Consider the following 18,428-nt stretch of genomic DNA (forward strand, 5'->3'; position numbering starts at 1 on the left):
CCCCAGGGAGGAGGGATGTGAGAGAGGAAATCACAAATGAGCCACACAGGATCGGTCATTTCCTGGAGGTCCCTGAAGAACTCTGTGGAACCCTGATGCTCAAAGTGTACCCAGCAGCGCTGACAGCCCAGGGGCCGGCTAGGAGCAGTGTCTTGGGTCCCACCCCAGACCTGTGAAACCAGAATGCCAAAGCACAAGTTCGCTCTCAGTCTTTTATCTTTACCAGACACGACAACTCTGACAGAAAACAGATTTCTTTCCTTGTATTTAGAGACTTATGGATGCCCCATCAGACTGGACCCTTTGAATCACCTCCAAAGCATGAAGTGGATCTTCAAATTTTCCAGTCCCCTGGAAAGTCAGTCCTGTTTACCTGGGCTTTATTAGACTCCCAGCTCAGTCCCTGAGACAGAAGGCTCCTGTGGCCAACTGTTCTGCAAAATGCAAATTTTGTACGGGAAACACTTCCCCTGGGAGAAAACAGAGCGGCTGTCAGGGAGAGCTATTTTTAAGGGGCCAAATGCTCCAGTACAGCAGTGATAGATATAAAAAATCTCAATGACAAAAGACTCCGTGAAAGACTCAGCACACATGGAGGTTCAGAAAGGCGAGGGAGGGCCGTGCAATGTCAGAGCCAGAGCTCGGCGTCTTCCTCTTTACGCTAACGTGCGACTGAGGGTCCAGTCCGTCATGGCGGGGAAGGCGCAGGGCTGGCTGATAACTGGTGCCCACAGAGAGCAGGGAGAGATGGGCGCTCGTGCCCAGCTCACCTTCTCCTTTTTATTTCATTCAGGACCCCAGCCCACAGGACGGTGGCGCCCCTCTTAGGCACGTGTTCTTACTTCAATTAGCCATTCTAGAGACTCAACTCAGGCATGCCCGGAGGGCTGTCTCTTGGGTGATTCTGAATCCCACAGAGTCAGCATTAACCATCGCCACGACTTTGCTTTTTGTATTCACTAATCTTACTCTACCCTTCACGCAGGGATGTTTTAAGATAATGTGGCTAATTCCACAATAATACTGCTCAGCATGCCACTCTCCAAACCCAATGTGTCATAGGCAGGGTTCTGTTGCTGCGAAGAGACACCAGGATCACAGCAACTCTTACAAAGGAAATCATTTAATTGAAGTGGTGACTTCCAGTTTCAGAGGTTTAGTCCATCATCATCATGGTGGGAAGCACCGCAGCATGCAGACAGACATGGCCGTGGAAAGGAATGTCACACTATACTTGGCTTGAGCAATTGAAACCTCAAATCCTACCCCTTAGTGATGATCCTCCTCCAACAAAGCCCCACCTACTCCAACAAGGCCACCCCTCCTAATAGTGCCACTCCTATGGCCAAGCATTCAAACGCAGTAGTGTATGGGGGCCATGCCTATGCAAACCACCACACTGTGTTTTCAGAGAGCAGTCACTGTGACCTGTGAGACAAATAATCCCTTTCTTCCCCATGTTACTTCTGGCCTTAGTGATTAGCACAGTAACCAAAAATTAACTAGAGCATCCAATTAGCCCAAGCAAGTCTCAGATCCAAGTACAAAATCAAGGGATGGAGAAATTTGTCATCCCCCGACCCCCATCACAAGCCAAGCCATCTAACCAAGCCCAACCTCGACAGTGCAGAGTGGTCATACCTACTAGAGTTAGGGCCTGGAGCAGAAATCGCCTCCAGCGTGAGCTGAGGGTTGACATAAGCATCTAGTAGCTATGGTTACCAAGCTCCTGCTGAAGTGTTTCTTGTGAATCATTTCCTGTAAGGTCCTAGCAGCATAAGGAAGACACTTAGCATGCAACGTTACAGGTGAGCTGACCAGCCACAGTACAGTAAATATCTGAGGAGGGACCAGATACTTCTGGAACTTTCTAGATGCTCTGAACTCTGAGTCACAGTTACACAGTTACCATGGCAAATAAAGCACTTATTTTTTTTTTTTTTTAGGAGAAAAATAAATGAGTGTCTGAATAACCCAGAAAACAAGAGCCGTGTGTTTCTAGGGATACAGATGCTTGCCGTTCTGTCTCCTGAGAAGGGTATCTCAGGTACGTAGGTTGGTGTGCGTGCGTGTGTGTGTGTGTGTTTGTTTATATGTGTGGGAGTGTATGTGTGTGTGTTCCAACTTGATGCAATGGGTTAGCATCAAGAACATCAAGCCGATGTTCTAAAATAGGGTGGTCCTAGTTCACTTTTGTTGCTGCGATAAAAACTACAACCAAAATCAACCTTGGGAGGAACGGAAAGGGTTTATTCCACCTTACAGCTTAGAGTCCATCTCTTTTCAATCTCTTTGCCTAGCAGTGCATTTAGGTGTGGGGAGGCAAGGGCTGTGTGCCCAGTGTCATTGAAATCCCAGCTCCTTGGTTTTCTGGTTTTTTTGGCTATCAGTTTTCCTCTGTGAAAGGAGGATGGGTGAGTAGTCCTCAACCGCAGGGAGCGGCTCATGTTCTCTCATTGTTTCCGTTGGAGCTGCTACGTCTCAGAGTGCCCGTGAGGCTTTGGAAGTCAGCTGGGCCCCTTCCTTCCCTTCCTTCACCAGTAGTTTTAAAAGCAGTGTCCAGGGATTCATAGTATTAGCACTTGTTGCAAGATACTTTGATTGAATTCTGACAATAGAAGCAGAGGGCGGAGCTAGTCACTAGCTGACCAAAATTAACCAGAGGTCTTGGAGGACCGAGAAGAGAAAGGACACAGGAAGTAGTAAGGCGGGACTGAGAGAGGATCTCAGCCCTTTGGGATTGAGGAACAGAAGAGAGATGAGGTCACTGGTGGCTTCTGGGATCATTCGGGTTCCTACCCCGATATCTGACTCCTGATTTTTTATCGATAAAGAACAATGAGATAAACACTTCAAGCATCATACTGGGATCACTATTAGAGATGTAAATAGAAGCATCAGGGTGGGGCCAGTTTGGACAAGCAACCAGGTGATGCTAAGCGCATCTGCCGGTGTCTACAGCACGACTTCTTCTCAGATAGGGTGACAACAGACCCAAGAAATAATGTCACCCAAATCCAGCTTGGTGGCTCGATGAGTTTATTGAGGACATTTGTTGGAACAGGTGTGAGGGGTTACTTAAAGAAGCATGACTGGCTTGAGGTAGGTATACCATCAAAAAGACCCACCCCGTCATGGATGACAGCCGAGAAAGCTGCATTTTGGGGGCTTTGTACTACTTGCAGGCAGCTCCACAGACGTCTCCTCTCTCCGAGCAACAGCTTAGAGCTTGTAGCTGAAGGAGCTTCATGAGTCTTGTATGTCTCCGATTCATGAAGCAAAATCTCCGTCCAGAAAGGCTCAACCTTGGGGAAACAGCTGTATTATACCAGTACTCCAGGGACCTTAGATTGACAAGGCTGCTGGCTTTTGTATTTCTATACACTTGTTTATTGCAGATTAAGAGAGGATTTCTATTCCCATTTGTGAATGGCAGGAGCCACTGTCTGACGGTCTGGTCATATCAGGAAGTCGCAACCTCCTAAGCCAGCGAAAGGGTGGGTGTGGTAGTTTGAATGCAATTGGCTCTCATAAGCTTACAGGAGTGGCACTATTAGGAGGCGTGGCTTTACTGCAATAATTATGGCCTTGTTGGGGGAAGTGTGTTACTGTGGGTGAGTTTCAAGGTCTCATATATGCTTAAGCCACGCCCAGCATGGCACGATTAATAAAAACCCAGAGACAGATACTGGGGCTTAAGATGAAGATCAGGAAAGTAAGGCAGCCAAGCTATTAGAGAGGTCTTACCTCTACCAAGGTTCAGACAATCAAAGGGGAAATCCCAGCTCTATGAATCCCCAGATTGAGACTGAGACATGTTTCCTCCTATTTTATATTCCTCTCTAGTGCTGGGATTAAAGGTGTGCACCACCACTGCCCAGTCTCTATGGCTAACTAGTGTGGCTGCTGGGATTAAAGGTGTGTGCAACCACTGCCTGGCTTGTATGGCTGGCTACTGTGGCTGCTTTGCACTGATCTTTAGGCAAGCTTTATTTATTAAAACACAAATAATATACCACTATATTTTAATATTATAGACCTGTAGGCAGAAGATGGAAGCCCCAACACTGCAGAGAAACTTTGGGTAACTGTCCAGGCAGTCAGTTGTTTCTGTCATTTCTCACAATTTTTAGAAGTTGCTTGCTTGCTCGTCTTGCTTACTCAGTTAATGGTGTTTCCTTCTTGGGTCTCCGAGGGAGATGAACACTAGATAGTTGTTACAGTTTTCCTTGTTTACCAGATGCAGAAAGCAAGTTATGATAGAAAGTAAACTAGGTACAAGACTTTGAACTCACCAAGATAGGATCGATATGGAGTATTTTCTTTGAATTTGTCAAATGCAAATGGACTAGACATTGTTGATGTACTTATTGCCTGTATATATTGTATATAGTTACTGTGCTTACTGTATAATTTTTATTATATTAGTTACAGCCTTCTTTTTTTTAGACAAAAAGGGTAAAATAGTGATATTTTATTTGTATTTTAATAAATAAAGTTTTCCTAAAGATCAGAAGGGCAAAGCTAAACCACTAGAGATCAGGCATTAGGGGCACACACCTTTAATCCCAGTTCTAGGAAGTCACCTTTAATCCCAGAGGGAATATAAAATGGGAGGAGAGAGAGGTTTAGTCTGCTTAGTCTGTGGTCGCCCAGCCTTGGTAGAGGAAAGACTTCTCTAGTAGCTTGGCTGTTTTGCTTTTCTGGTTTTCAGGTTGAACCCCACTTTCTGTCTCTGGGTGTTTATTATTTGTGCTGCAGTGGTTGCACACACCTTCAGTCTCAGCAGCCACACTAGTTAGCTATAGAGGCTGGGCAGTGACGGTGCACACCTTTAATCCCAGCCTAGAGAGGAATATAAGACGGAAGGAGACAGCTCTTGGTCACAGTCTCATTCTGAGATTCCTGGAGGCAGGCTTGCCATTTCAGTTTGAGGTAGAGGTAACAGCCAGTGGCTGTTTTGCTTTTCTGATCTTTAGGTTGAACCCCAGTATCTGTTTCTGGGTTTTTATTAATTGTGCTACAGCTCCTGCAAGTCAAGATGTAGGACACTCGCTACTTCTCCAGCACCATGTCTGCCTGCACGCCATCATGTTGACGATGGACCGAACCTCTGAAACTGCAAACCAACCGAATTAAATGTTTTCCTTTGTCAGAGTCGCTGTGGTCATGGCGTCTCTTCACGGCCATAGAAACCCTAACTGATAGTGGGGAAGTAACTATCCAGAGTGTCTACTGAGGCAGGCAAGGGACTTCCTACTGACAAAATGGGTTCACCTCCAGGGTCTAACCAACTCGGAGTTCTTATCCTCAGCACTGTGAAAAGTCTGGCCTGGACTGTTTCTTACTGCAGGTGTCCCTGTGTGCCCCACATGATGCTTGGCAGTACTCCTGCTACATACAAGTAGTAGAACCATCTGGCTGCCTTAACCAAAGTGTTCTTGTGGGCTGGGGAGGTGGGTGTATCAGCAAAGTACTTGTGCAGGTTTGAGGGTCTGAGTTCAGATTCTCCACACCCAAGTAAGAAGAGCCAAAAACCAGTGTTCAGGTGTACACCTGTAACGTGCAGGCACACATCTGTGGTGCACATCTGTAACATGGAGACACACACCTGTAATGTGCGGGTGCACACCTGTAATGTGCAGGCGCACACCTGTAATGTGGAGGCACACGTGGGTAATGTGCAGGAGCACACCTGTAACGTGAGGGTGCACACCTGTAACGTGAGGGTGCACACCTGTAATGTGCAAGTGCACACCTGTAACGTGAGGGTGCACACCTGTAACATGCAGGCGCACACCTGTAACATGAGGGTGCACACCTGTAATGTGCAGGTGCACACCCGTAATTCCTGGACTGCGAGACTGACTTGTTTCATCGTGGGAGAGAGAACCAGCTTGGTCAGACAGCCATGTGCACTAAACTAGCAGGCAGGCAGAGTCACTGCCTCCTAGACTCTTCTAACCAAAATAAGCAAATAAATGAAAGAAATCACACAGGCAGACAAGTTTCATTAGGTGACTTTTACTGCTCGGTCGTGGTCGTTTCTTTTGACAGTGATTCTTGGCCGGGTGTGTGAGACATGAAGGCATAACCCCAAGAAGCCGTCAGAGATAGTATTCTTTCTGTCCTCATTTTCTTAAACCATCAAAATATTTCATTTATAAAAATTAATCTAAATATAAATATTGACACTAAAGATCAAAATCACTGGATGACAAAATAATTTTCTGGAACTATAGCATGTTTATGGTTTAAATAGTAAATTAAATAAATCTTTGTAGGTATTTGGCACAAGGAAACCTTTATAAAAGTTCAGATGCCATAGAACAGGCTTTTTCTTCATTATTATTATTTTTTTTTGCAAGGCTTACAGAGTACACACTTTTTTTTTCCCCAAAAGAAAACTGAGTATTTTAACACTGTTAGCACAAAGGCAGCCTTGTGCCTCCTAAGGAAAGCATCCTGTTTGGAAATCAGATCTTTCTGTTGTTATGTTTCTCAATTTTGTTTCAGTGTGAACCACACCTGCAGGATAGAATGCCACAGGTTACTATGTCCACGGAGTCCTTTCTCTGGCGTGACACACACAGCCCCAGGAGCATTCTGGAAACATGAGACCCCCTTCAGCAGCAATGGCACACACACAGCGCAAGGAGGGCACTTAAGTCAAGCCTGGGGATGCACAGGACAACATGGAGGTGAAAACAGAGATGGGCTTTGGGGGCGGGGGCATTCCAGTTAGAGCCGGCTCACATATGTAACATGAGGAGGCCTGTTTGTTCGTGTTTCTGTCCTGCTAGGTCCCCCCCAGCTGTTTAGCCCCAAAGAAAATGACACAGAGGACTCCTTAAGTTATAAAGCTGATGGGCCCATTAGGTCAGGCTACTTATTGGCTAACTCTTACATCTTGATTAACCCATTTATCTGATCTATGTTAGCCATGTGTCTCAGTACCTTTTTCAGTGGGGCAGCTCACATCCTGCTGCTTCGGTGACCTGGGCAGGAGTGGGGGAATCAGCTTCCTCCTCCCTAGAATTCCTCCTGCTCTCCTTGCATCATTTCCACTTCCTGTCTGGTTTTCCCACCTACACCTCCTGCCTGGCCAATCAGCGTTTTATTTAAAACATGATTGACAGAACACAGACAATTCTCCCGCACCACACATATATAGCTTCAGCAAGTTTAATGGTCTGACCTTTGGTTGTGGTTTCTGGAAAACCCATAAGCCTACCGGAAAGGGACACTAACATTGGGATCTCCAGAGCCAGCACCTAATGGTCACCCATAGCCTTGCTCATTGCTTAGCTTCCCTCCTTTGCCCCCTCCCATACTCCATGAGTCAGAATATCCTGGAAGCCAACATTAAAAACAGGGTGCAAGCACCGAGTGAGCCCAGCGGAGTGTAAGTTCCGTTTGTGTGCACAAATACACGTTAGGTAGCCGTGCATTTAGGCCAGCCTCTCCCCTGAAACAGGCCATGAATGTGGAGCCTGCATCACCTCTTGCAACCCTCACAGTTGGCACTAACTTTTCTCTAAGGTGATTTCCTAACCACCTTCCTCATTGCTGCTGAATCTGAACCTCGCTGAATTCAGTGACGGAATATACTTTGGAGAATGAAACACTTTTCTTACGTGGTTCTATTTTACAATAGTTCATTTACCCAAATCTCATTTCCACGTCAGCCGTGACCAAGCCATGTCGCACTGACTCTGAACAGTGTCCTGAAAGTTAGACTAATAATGACATTCCTTAGGCCCCTCCCCCTGAGTAAATCCATGCAAGAACCCCAAATTTCAAAGGAAACATGGTTTCAAAGACACAAAGGTATGGCCTGGGTGGATCTGAGCTTTTCATTTCGTGGATGCTGGTTGCCAAGCAATGGGAAGGACAGGGATGGAGGTGCAGGTGGGGGCTGGGAGCTTAGCTGGAGGTGGCTTAGCATTCCCCAATGAGATTGTTTCTAGTGCCCCCTGCTCTTAGCATCTGTTAGGGGATGATAAGCAAGAGTAATCAGGGGTAATAGCCCCTTCCTCCCTTCCTTCCCCGAATCTCCTCCTCTCCAAAAGTTCTCCACTGGATGAACCGCTGATGCGGGTGAAGAGATTAAAACACACAGGGATGGTGAAGACAACACACGGGAGCAAATTAGGCAGACACAATGTATCTCTTGAACACAGAGCTCTGCTACTGGAAGCCAGCGTCTGGATATTCGGTCTCAGATTCCCCTGGGAGCCTAAGGCAGAGAGTGGGCGAGACCTCAGTGTTGCAGACTGAGACGGCCTTCTGGGTGAGGTATCAAGACAGCCCTGTGCAGTAGCGCACTGTGCACCCTGTGCAGTAGCGCACTGCGCCCCTCCCCCCAGGCCCTCGCCTCAGTGGAAATCCACACAGTACTCGATGGCTGTTGGGTCAAGGCACTGTCGTGTACGGCCGGAGGCAGTGGGTCACTGGCTGTGGAGTTCCGTGGTTAGTACATCACAGCCGACTCCAGAACAGGCTCCTGAATGAAGCAAGATGGATACACCGTCACCAGCTGCCTGGCAAACCAATCATGTCTGGCACCATGGTCACAGGGGATGGCTGGACACTTTCTTCCTCCCGGGGTTTGCTGAGGGGCTGTTTGCAAACTGACTCTTAGGAAGCTGACTTTCTGTTAGGGACTTAGATATTTCCTGTGATGCACAGTTGGATATTTAACCAATCCAACTTAACCAACACCTAATGCTCACACTACTCAGCTCTTTGACTGGAGAGGTGACAGGGAACTCCTAACTCATCAACCGAAACCCGCCACCAAGGCAGGCTCTAAACTCGCCTACTTAAGCCAAATGAAAATATGAAAATGCCCTCCTCCCGCTGTTTCTGAGCTTTATTTCTTCCGTTTTTCTCTCTTCCTTTATTTCTTTTTCTCTCTCCCTTCCTTCTTTCCTCTTTCCCTCCCTCCCTCATTTCCCTCTTCCTCTTTCTCTCTCTTCCTCCCCCACTCTTTCTCTCTCATCCCTCTATCTCCCCTCTTTCTCTCTTTTGTTTTTTAGGACAGGGTTTCTCTGTGTAGCCCTAGTTGTCCTGGAAATCACTCTGTAGACCAAGCTGGCCTCAAATTTAGAGATTCGCCTGCCTCTGCCTCCCAAGTGCTGGGATTAAAGGTGCGCGCCACCGCCTCCCAGCTGTCTAAGTACTTCTTGTTTTAAAATTTACTTTGTCTGAAAGTATTTATGCCCTACTTTTTTTTTGTTTAGTACATATGCTCTTTTCCCCCTTTTTAAAATAAAAGAAAACTATGTGTATCCGTACTTTGTCTGGATGTCTGTCTGTGCACCACATGCATTCCTGTACTGGTGGTGGCCAATAGAGGGCACCAGACCTTCCGGAACTGGAGTTACAGAGGGTTGGGAACCACATGGGTGCTGGGATCCAAACTCAGGTCCACTGAAAGAGCAGCCAGGGCACTAAACCCCTGGGCCATCTCTCTGGCATTCCTTGCTTTGATTTTTTTTTTTAGCCATTTCCTGTAATTTTAAGGTGACTGATACTTATTTACTCATTTTTGAGGTTCCGGGGATCTAACTTAGGGCCCTGGCATGCTGAGCAACATCATCAGCTCTCTAAGGTGTCACTAAAAATGACTTACTAAAAAGAATAACATGGGCACACAGCATCCCTCAGAACTAAAAGGCCTCACCTCCATCCAGCTGGAGGTGCTGAAGGTGGCAGGGTCCTGTGTTCGAATGCTACTTTTCCAACTGGCTGTGCCGTGGAAGACTGGATGAGGTGGGTCACACCGAGAACTTATAAACACCTTCCTTCCTGCCTGGCCTTCCTTGCACTGCTTTCTGATTCTGAAATGTGAGCAAGCCACCTCAGGCTCCCTCCACCATGGGCAGGTCGTTTGCCACAGGCACCATCATGCTTCCCAGCTAGGAGCGAAAGCAAATCCTGGCTCTTTAGCTGCTTCCAGGCATGTATTTAGTCATGGCAATAGGATAAGCAGCTCTGTAGGCCCTTCCGACCCGTGTATGTTCTGCTGCTGTGAAGTTGATTGAATCATCCCATTTATGACCGACTTCTTCCCTGACCCTGCTGACCTGTGCTGAGCATGATAAGGCTTTAATTCTCTGTGTAGCCCTGGCTGGCCTGGAACTCACTCTGTAGACCAGCCTGGCCTTGAACTCACAGAGATTTGCCCGCCTCTGCCTCCTGGGTGCTAGAATGAAAGGTTTATATCACCACCACCTGGCTTAATTTTTTTAAAACCTTTTTGAAGTTATGGCCAGTAGCAAGATGACTGAACTTTGAAAGGTCAGGGGTCACAGCTGACCTCTGAAGGAAAGGCAATGAGGACTGAGGTTCCTTGAGGCCATCGAGGCAGTGATGTGTAGTTCAAAGGCCTCATAGATGCCATCACCTGGTGCTTCGGCACTCAGAGTGGACCAGGAGGGCAATGACGAGGAAGAGAGAGGCAGAGGGTGCCCACACAGCAGCAGGTGGGTGTGTGCTTGTATTCCCCCAGTCATTCCACACAGGTCTGCCACCAGCAAGGCATGGATTATGGACATGCGTGGGTCATATATCTCTTCCAATGAACTGTTCTGTTTTCTAAAACTTCTGGTACAGATGGTGCTGTTAATTGTCTTAAGACATGTCTTGCCGGCCTGGTGTTCACCGTGTAGCTCAGGCAGGTGCTGAGTTTGTAGCAATCCTGTTTATTTAGCCTCCCTTATGTTGAGACTGCATCTGTAAGCCACCATAACCCAGCTGCAATCTTGTTTTTATATTCATTGATGAATTGTGAACCTAAAGATCACATACACACACACAAATTCAAATGCTTGCATAAGACTGGCCTGCAGGCAAACTTGTAAGGTGTTTTCTCAATTAGCATTGATGGGGGTGGGCCATTGTGGGTAGTGCCATGCTGGGCTTGTGATCCTGGGTTTCATAAGAAAGCAGACTGAGCACCAATAAGCAGCACCCTATTCATGGCCTCTGCATCACTTCCTGCCTCCAGGTTCCTGCCTAATTTGAGTTACTGCCTTTGTTTCCCTCATGGATTGTGACTTGGGATATGTGAGCCATACAAACCCAAGTTGCTTTAGGTCATGGTGTTTCATCACAGCAATAATAGACCTCAGACACTCCATGAGCCATGTCCTCAGCCACAGGGCCTTGCTGTGTAACTGTGACTCAACTGAACCTCGTCATGAAGCCCTGACTGGCTCCAAACTTGCAGCAATCCTCCTGCTGTAGCCTCCCTAATGATGAGATTACAGACATGAGCCACCCTGCCTAGCTGCAAATGTTTTTGTCGCAAATACTCCTTTAGCCCTTCCTGTGTGATCCCCAGAGTCTGTGACATTATCCTCTGTCCTGTCCTTGGTCACGTTTGGGGGCAGCTGCTGATTCTACTTAGGAAAAGGCATTTGTGGCTAACAGAAATTTTCAGGTGCATACGGGCCATCCCAGAATAAAACCCCTTACACAGCCACCAGACCTGGCACACTTTCACGTCTCTCCCATCGTAGCTGGTTCCTAAGAAGATCTAGACAGACAACCGAGATGACAGACTCAGGTTAAAGAGGCCAGCAGTGCCAGACAGGGTAGCACTCACCTCCCCCAAATCTAAAACAGGCCAGGAGGCCAGACAGAAAGGCTGCCTCTCGGGGTTCTGCTGGGGGCAACTGTAGAAGAAAGGGATGAAGGGACCTTTGTGTGACCTGACAGACACAGGAGAGGAGGAACCGTCACGTGGCGTTGACGAGGACGGAGATGATATTTACCACCAAGTCCTTGGGGTCGCCTTCCCTTTCCGAGGGCCTGCTTGTGGAGGAGCCTTGTAGAAGGAAGTTGCGGTTAAATGTTTTAATGGGAGTCACAGAAGATGCTTCAATTTTTTCAGCTAAAAAGGAAATAAATAATGAGAATTAGGTGCAGGGAGATGGCTTGGTGGTCCTGGGAGATGGCTCGGTGGTCCTGGGAGATGGCTCGGTGTGGGAGAATTGGCTTCATTTCCCCAAGAAGTAGCTCATCACCAGTTAAAGCACCCCAACACTCTGCCCCCACCTTCGCACTTCCTGGTATCTCCTCACAAACATCCTCCCATGCATCCATGTCCCAGGGTTTGTTTCTGGGGGCCCCAAGTCAAGACAGGTAAGAATGCTGGAGAGATGGCCCTGTCGGCACGGGCTCATTGTGCCTGAGTTTGGATCCCAGCACCCACGTAAAATAGCTTGTGATCCAGGTACTGCAGGAGGCAGAGGCAGGGGCTCTGCTGGGGTTACTGGTCACTAGCCTAATTCCACACACTCATTTACATGCAATCTCACACAAGCTCACACAAAACAGACCTCAAATTCATATATGTTCACACATAAAACACACATGCGCCCTCACGCTCAAGCACAACTACTTATGAGTACACACATTCAAACACGTAAACATGAACATACATTCAGATGCCCACTCACAAACACAACCACATCCCCAAACTCAAATTCACACACGCTCATAAACACACTCTCAAACACATACACACACACTCAAAACACCCAGAAATGCATTCACACCAACATACTTTCACAATCCCCTACTCAAACTGGCAGGGACTCCACCATTAACACACTCACACAGTACTCTTGCACACACACCAACACACTCACACTTTCACATTCACACTTATGCATACACTGTACACACCAAGTCTATCCCCATACACATACCACACACGCATACACCCGACACACACCCAGATACCCCCACACTCAAGTGGCCAATGCTAACACACTCCACTCTCACTTATACAGTTTCTCACCAACTCATGCTCACAAATACACACTCACAGAAATAAGCACACAGTAAGACTCTTACACACTAACACACTCCTTCACCCTCATAATACTCACACACATTCAGAATGCATGCACACATACACCCATACATGCCAACACTTTAGTCTGTACATGAACACCCATATCCCCAACACGCACACCTCACACTCCCCTCACTTTCACACATACACTAAGACAATCACACCCATACCCCCATACATAACTCACATACAATCACACAGTCACACTCACAAGTTCACACACAAATACCCCACATAATACACACTTTCACACATAGACTAAGACGATCACAGGCACACACACACAAAATCACACACATTCTCTCTCTCCATATGGACATTGCCACACACTCATACTCCCATACACAGACACACATGCGCTCACACACTTCATATACTCTCCCATGGACACAACAACATACACATCTACACACTCATCTATAACCCCACACTCGTGTACATACCCACACTCAGCTGCACACTGAGCCCCCACACCCTCATGTATATATCCACACTCAGTCACAGACCTTCACATTCATATATGCACACACACACACTCATACATATCACCCTCATACACATACTCACAAACATATGCTCACCTCCTCGTACTCTCGGACACACGCGGTTGCTCACATGGGCACATCGATCACTCTCACACCCACTTATGCTTACTCTTACACATCCATCCTCATGCACACCTATCACACACTCACAAGCAAGGCAGATTAGAACACTTCTTGGGGAGAGGGCACACTGGGTCTGGTCCTCACACTTCCTCACACATGGAAGGTTTTGAGTTCTTCCAGGGTCTCAAGCTTGATGTTTTAAGTGCAACGTACGTTTCACGGGTGGGGCGGGCAGTTTCCTCCTCTGCTGCCTCGATGTGTCTATAGTTTGTACCTACAAACAAGCACAGCCTTCAGTAGAGCTCCGCAGAGACGTAGAGCTCCGCAGAGACGGCATCCAGAACGCTCCAGGTCATGCAGTCTAATGGGGAGGGAAGGACAGACACACCTGGTTCCTTTGCTTCTGATCCCGGCGTCTTGTGAGACGCACGCAGGGTGCTATGTTCAAGCCGGCGATGGTCAGGGCTGAAATCCGGCTCTCGATGTCAGAAATCTTCATGCAGCAGGAAGATACACAAAGGAAGAAAGACTCCTGGTTAAGGTGTTACGAACTTACAAAGAATGAGCCTTCTTTGATGGAAGCTCACCCACACATTCAATTTTGTTTTTCTTTCTAAGAAAAAGTCTCCCGCATCCCAGGCTAGCCTGGAACTTGCTATGTAGTTAAGGATGACCTCCTGCCTCCACCTCCTCCCTAAGTGCGGAAGGACAGGCGTGGGCCACAACACCTGGCTTTTTCATTCATTCAGCTTCTACCAATCATTTGGTCTATCTAGAATTGCAAGGAAAAGACGAAACACAAGAAATGTATAAATTCAAGTTTCCAGTTCTGCAGCTCTGGAGTATGTCAACAGCCTATTGGAGAATGCACAGGGAGAAATCCAAGGCCTGGAGCACCTTGGGAATTGCCGGCCTGGAACCACCTAGGTCTCAGTGACCAGGACATCTACTAGGGCTAGGATAAGGGTTGAACTTGTTCTGCAGAGGTACTGGAACCTTGTCCTCAGGGAGGGCTGCTGAGGTAATTAAAAACTTGAAAATGTGAGACCTACATGGTGTAGCAGTGGCATGAGTGTTTTGGGAGTAACTAGCTGCTTTCTGATTGGACTTAAGGCCTGTTCCATGGGATGGAACTCAGACCTAGTTCTGTAAACCGGGCCAAATACCCGTGGCTAGGGAGGTCATAGGCCCCAGGGCAGAACGTGCTATTATTTTGCTAAATGGACGTGGCTCCAAACTGCCTTCTAAATACTCATCTTCACAGCCATAGTTTAACGCAGCTTCCATCTCCCATCGAAGAAGCTTCTCTTTGCAGTCAGTGGCTAATAGGAGACTCATGCCTGTGGAGTGCTCCGCCCTAAACAGGGATGCCTGCATGACACCGCCCACACCCTTGCTCAGGACACTGCCTACACCCTCGCTCAGGACACCACCCACACCCTCGCTCAGGACACCGCCTACACCCTCCTTGTTCAGGGACACTTGGGAAGAGGGGGTGGAAAGAGTTTTAGAGAGATCTCTGGCTTGCTTGTTTTATGAGATAGCATCTCTCACTGGCTTGGAACAAGACAATTTAGCCAGCAAGCCCCCGGGAGCCACCTGTCTCTACCTCCTTTGAGGCTGTGCGATTACAAGAACATACCACCATGCCAGGCTTTTCCTTCGTATTTTTTAAAATGTGGGATCTGGGTATGGGAACCGGGCTCGCATGTTTGCCAGGCGAGTACTTTACCAATTGTGCTCTGCCATCTCCTCAGATCTGGCCGGGATGTAGTGTTAAGGTGTAAGGACAAAACCAAGTGGTGCTGGTGACACCTTAATCCTAGCACTTGGGAGGCAGAGGCAGGTGAATCTCTGAGTTCAAGGCCATCCTGGACCACAGAGTTTCAGGACAGCCAGGGCTGCACAGAGAAACCCTGTCTTGATAAATAAAACAAAAACAAAAATAAAGACAGTATCAATGCCAGGGATTTGTATTGAACTCCTGCTGTTTCCCTGCTTTTAAAAGATTATTTATTTATGTATTTATAAAGTATACATGGGACACACATGCCATGGCACATGTGTAAGTCAGAGGACAACTGGGTGGAATTGTTTCTTTGGCTCTTTCCTTCTATCTTTACATGGAGTTTCTGTGGAGAGACTCAGGTTTCCTGGCTGGTGTGGTTAGTGCCCTTCTCTGCTGAGCCATGGTGCTGTTTCTTAATCTCAAGAAACATATGGACCTCCCACCTTTTCCTTTACTTATGTATCTTGAGCCAGCCTCTCATGTAGCCCAGGCTAGCCCTGAATTTGCTCTGTAAACAAGGATGACTTTGAACTCCCAATCTTAATCCTCCTCATGCTGGCATTGTACAGGCAAGCACTACCTTGCCTAGTAGTGGGTCCTATAGTATATTTATGGGCAGTGGACCGATCATGGGTCCTTTATAAAGGAAATAAAATGGTATGGGTTTCTGAGAGAGTGATCACAGATCCCAGTTAGAGTCAGTGGGTTAGCCTATGACCAGCTCTGACCCATGAGGGACAAGGACACATCCACAAAAGCTGCTAAGAGGCACTTTCAGAATACAGGGGACGAGAGCGCTCAGGGGAGACGGCTGTGTCTAACCAGTCCTCACCCAATGGCCTGGGAAGGGTGTACTATGTGTTCATTCCTTTATGTAGCCCCTCAAAAAGATTTCCTCGTTCACATATACATGTTTATGTACTTTGTGGAGCTGGAGTTCCAGGCAGTTGTGAGCATCTGACGTGGGTACTGGGACCAGAACTCAGGTCCTCTGCAAGAACAGCAGTGTTCTTAGCTGCTGAGCCCTCTCTCTAGCTCCGCCTCCATTTCTGTTAGGTCAGGAGTCATTCCTGTAGGCCAGACAGCTGTGACCTGGCTCTCATGTGACTGTGAGTCCCTGCTGGGGAAACAGCAGGGAGCAGCCCACAGTATGAGAGGGGTGGCCTCGGGATGAAATGGGAGGAGAGCAGCATAAAGTGTGCATGTGTGTGTGCACGCAAGTTTGTACACTCACACACATGCATGCATGCACACATATTGTGGATGCCAGGGGTGGACATTGCTCTCCACCTTATATTTTCAGAGAGTATCTCACTGAGCCTAGAGCTCACGGATGTGACTAGATTGGCTGGCCAGTAAACCTCAAGGATGCTCACACTTCTGTCTCCCCAGCACTGGGATTACAGGTACCTGTCACCTTGCCTGGCTTTTGTGTGGGGGCTGGGATCATAAGCCCTCAGGCTTTTGTGGTGAGCACTTTCTGGGTGAACCATCTCCTCAGCCATCAGCATAAGTCTTAAATGAACTCTAAGATCGATACTATAGATTGAGGCTCTGCTATGGGAGGAGGGGAAGGGTGGGGGGCTGCAGAGGTGGAGCCCTGACTAAGAGCACTTGCTGCTCCCGCAGAGGACCTGGGCTTTGCTTCCCAGCACCCACATGGTGGTTCACAGTCAACTGTAATTGCAGTTCCCAGGGATCCAATCAATGACTTCTGACCAAACATGCACATGGCGCACACACATACATGCAGGAAAAAGACACATAAAATTCAAGACAGAAAAGGTTTGCTAGAGTCCTTTGCTATAAGCAGCTGCCTCTACGCTCGCCCACAGGAGCTGATGGCAGGCATCACGAATCTGAAATGTGTCTATGAGGTGGGAGCGCCCTATTTCAACAGAACAGTGAGGAGGGGCTCACCTGGAGCTCAGCATGGTGTACCTGTGCTGCAGCCGCAGCCACCTGGTCCTCCAGATCTGCCAGCTCCGTCTCACCTGTGCTGCTGTGGATAGAGCGGGCAGCATCTTCCAGCTCGCTCAGCTGTCCCTCCAACCCATACACGGTGCCCGCTGCCAGATACACCTGCAGAGACAGCACGGTTCTGAGCCCAGAGGACTGGGGGTAGCCAGGCTCTTCAAGGGGACATCAGTCAGCAAGGGACCAGAGAAAACTGGGCTCCGTACTGGGGGCGGGAGAGATGAGAGCTCCCCCATATCAAAGCTCTTCACCCTTAGGTGAGGGCAGGAAGCCTTTGACATCTCCCCTCTCCTCCGAGCACAGGGAAAATTGGTTTAGAAAATGGGACAGCAATCTCAGCGCCAGCAGTGTGAACTGTGAGTGTGTCCACGGACTTATAGCAGGGAATATCAAGTGGAAATAAACTTGCGATGGGAACGTTTGGGAATGATTTACGTGAAACGACCTGTTTAAGTACAGCAAGAGACAAATATGACTGGGTGAGATTGGAAGTGTTGGTGACAATGATGATGTGCCCAGGATCACTCATTTTACCAGGAACAAGAGGAAGGCACACCTTCACCCCAGGGCTTATCTATTCCCAAATTGCGATTTATCTTTTTGACTCTATTATCTGCTAATGTTATGTTTTTTAAAAAAGTTGTTTTTATTACAGCCAAGACAAAGCAATAGGAAATAGATCTGAACCCTCAGTCTGGTTGGAGTGGCTATGTTTTTACTTTGTGTTTTCTGAAAATCTGCTTTCCGGGCACTGGGGGGAGGGGACACAGCGGTTTGCTACTGAGCACAGTTGAATCGGAACTTACCACCGAAGTGATGGGGCTTGGGGGGCTGGAGGAGGGTGACGGTAGTGGTGACGTGTTTACCGAGCCAGGAACTAAGGCAAGAGATTCATGACTTATTTTTTTTTTAAATTCCATTTATTTGTTTGTGGGTTTGGGTATGTGTTAGATGGACAGTGTGTATGTGTGTGTGTGTGTGTGTGTGTGTGTGTGTGTGTGTGTGTGTATGCCAGAGGACAGCCTGCAGGAATCAATTCTCTCCTTCCACCATGTGAGTCCTAGGGATTGAACTCAGGTCATCAGACTTGGTGGCAGGCCTTTTTACCCACTGAGTCATCTTGCTGGACCACGAGTTAACTCTTGGAATGTCCAGGTGACTCTAAAGATGGACAGTTATAATA

General features: G+C 47.8%; 1 protein-coding gene across 5 annotated transcripts in view; it reads right to left on the reverse strand.

Annotated features, from left to right (window-relative positions):
* Nucleotides 1–6,008: 6,008 nt before the first annotated feature.
* The window catches only part of Myrip (myosin VIIA and Rab interacting protein), a 183,592-nt gene continuing 171,172 nt past the window's right edge, over nt 6,009–18,428 (reverse strand). For all 5 annotated transcript variants that reach the window (XM_048423910.3, XM_087905143.1, XM_087905142.1 and 2 more), the window contains 5 exons: nt 17,189–17,350; nt 13,868–13,972; nt 13,693–13,753; nt 11,784–11,902; nt 6,009–8,506 (listed from right to left, as the gene is read on the reverse strand). In XM_048423910.3, coding sequence (XP_048279867.3) covers nt 8,474–8,506; nt 11,784–11,902; nt 13,693–13,753; nt 13,868–13,972; nt 17,189–17,350 — 480 coding nt within the window. In that variant the 3' untranslated portion in view covers nt 6,009–8,473. The remainder of the gene's footprint in view (nt 8,507–11,783; nt 11,903–13,692; nt 13,754–13,867; nt 13,973–17,188; nt 17,351–18,428) is intronic.

This window comes from Myodes glareolus, chromosome 4 (assembly GCF_982192425.1).
Source record: "Myodes glareolus chromosome 4, mMyoGla1.1, whole genome shotgun sequence".
In the NCBI taxonomy this organism is placed as follows: domain Eukaryota; kingdom Metazoa; phylum Chordata; class Mammalia; order Rodentia; family Cricetidae; genus Myodes; species Myodes glareolus.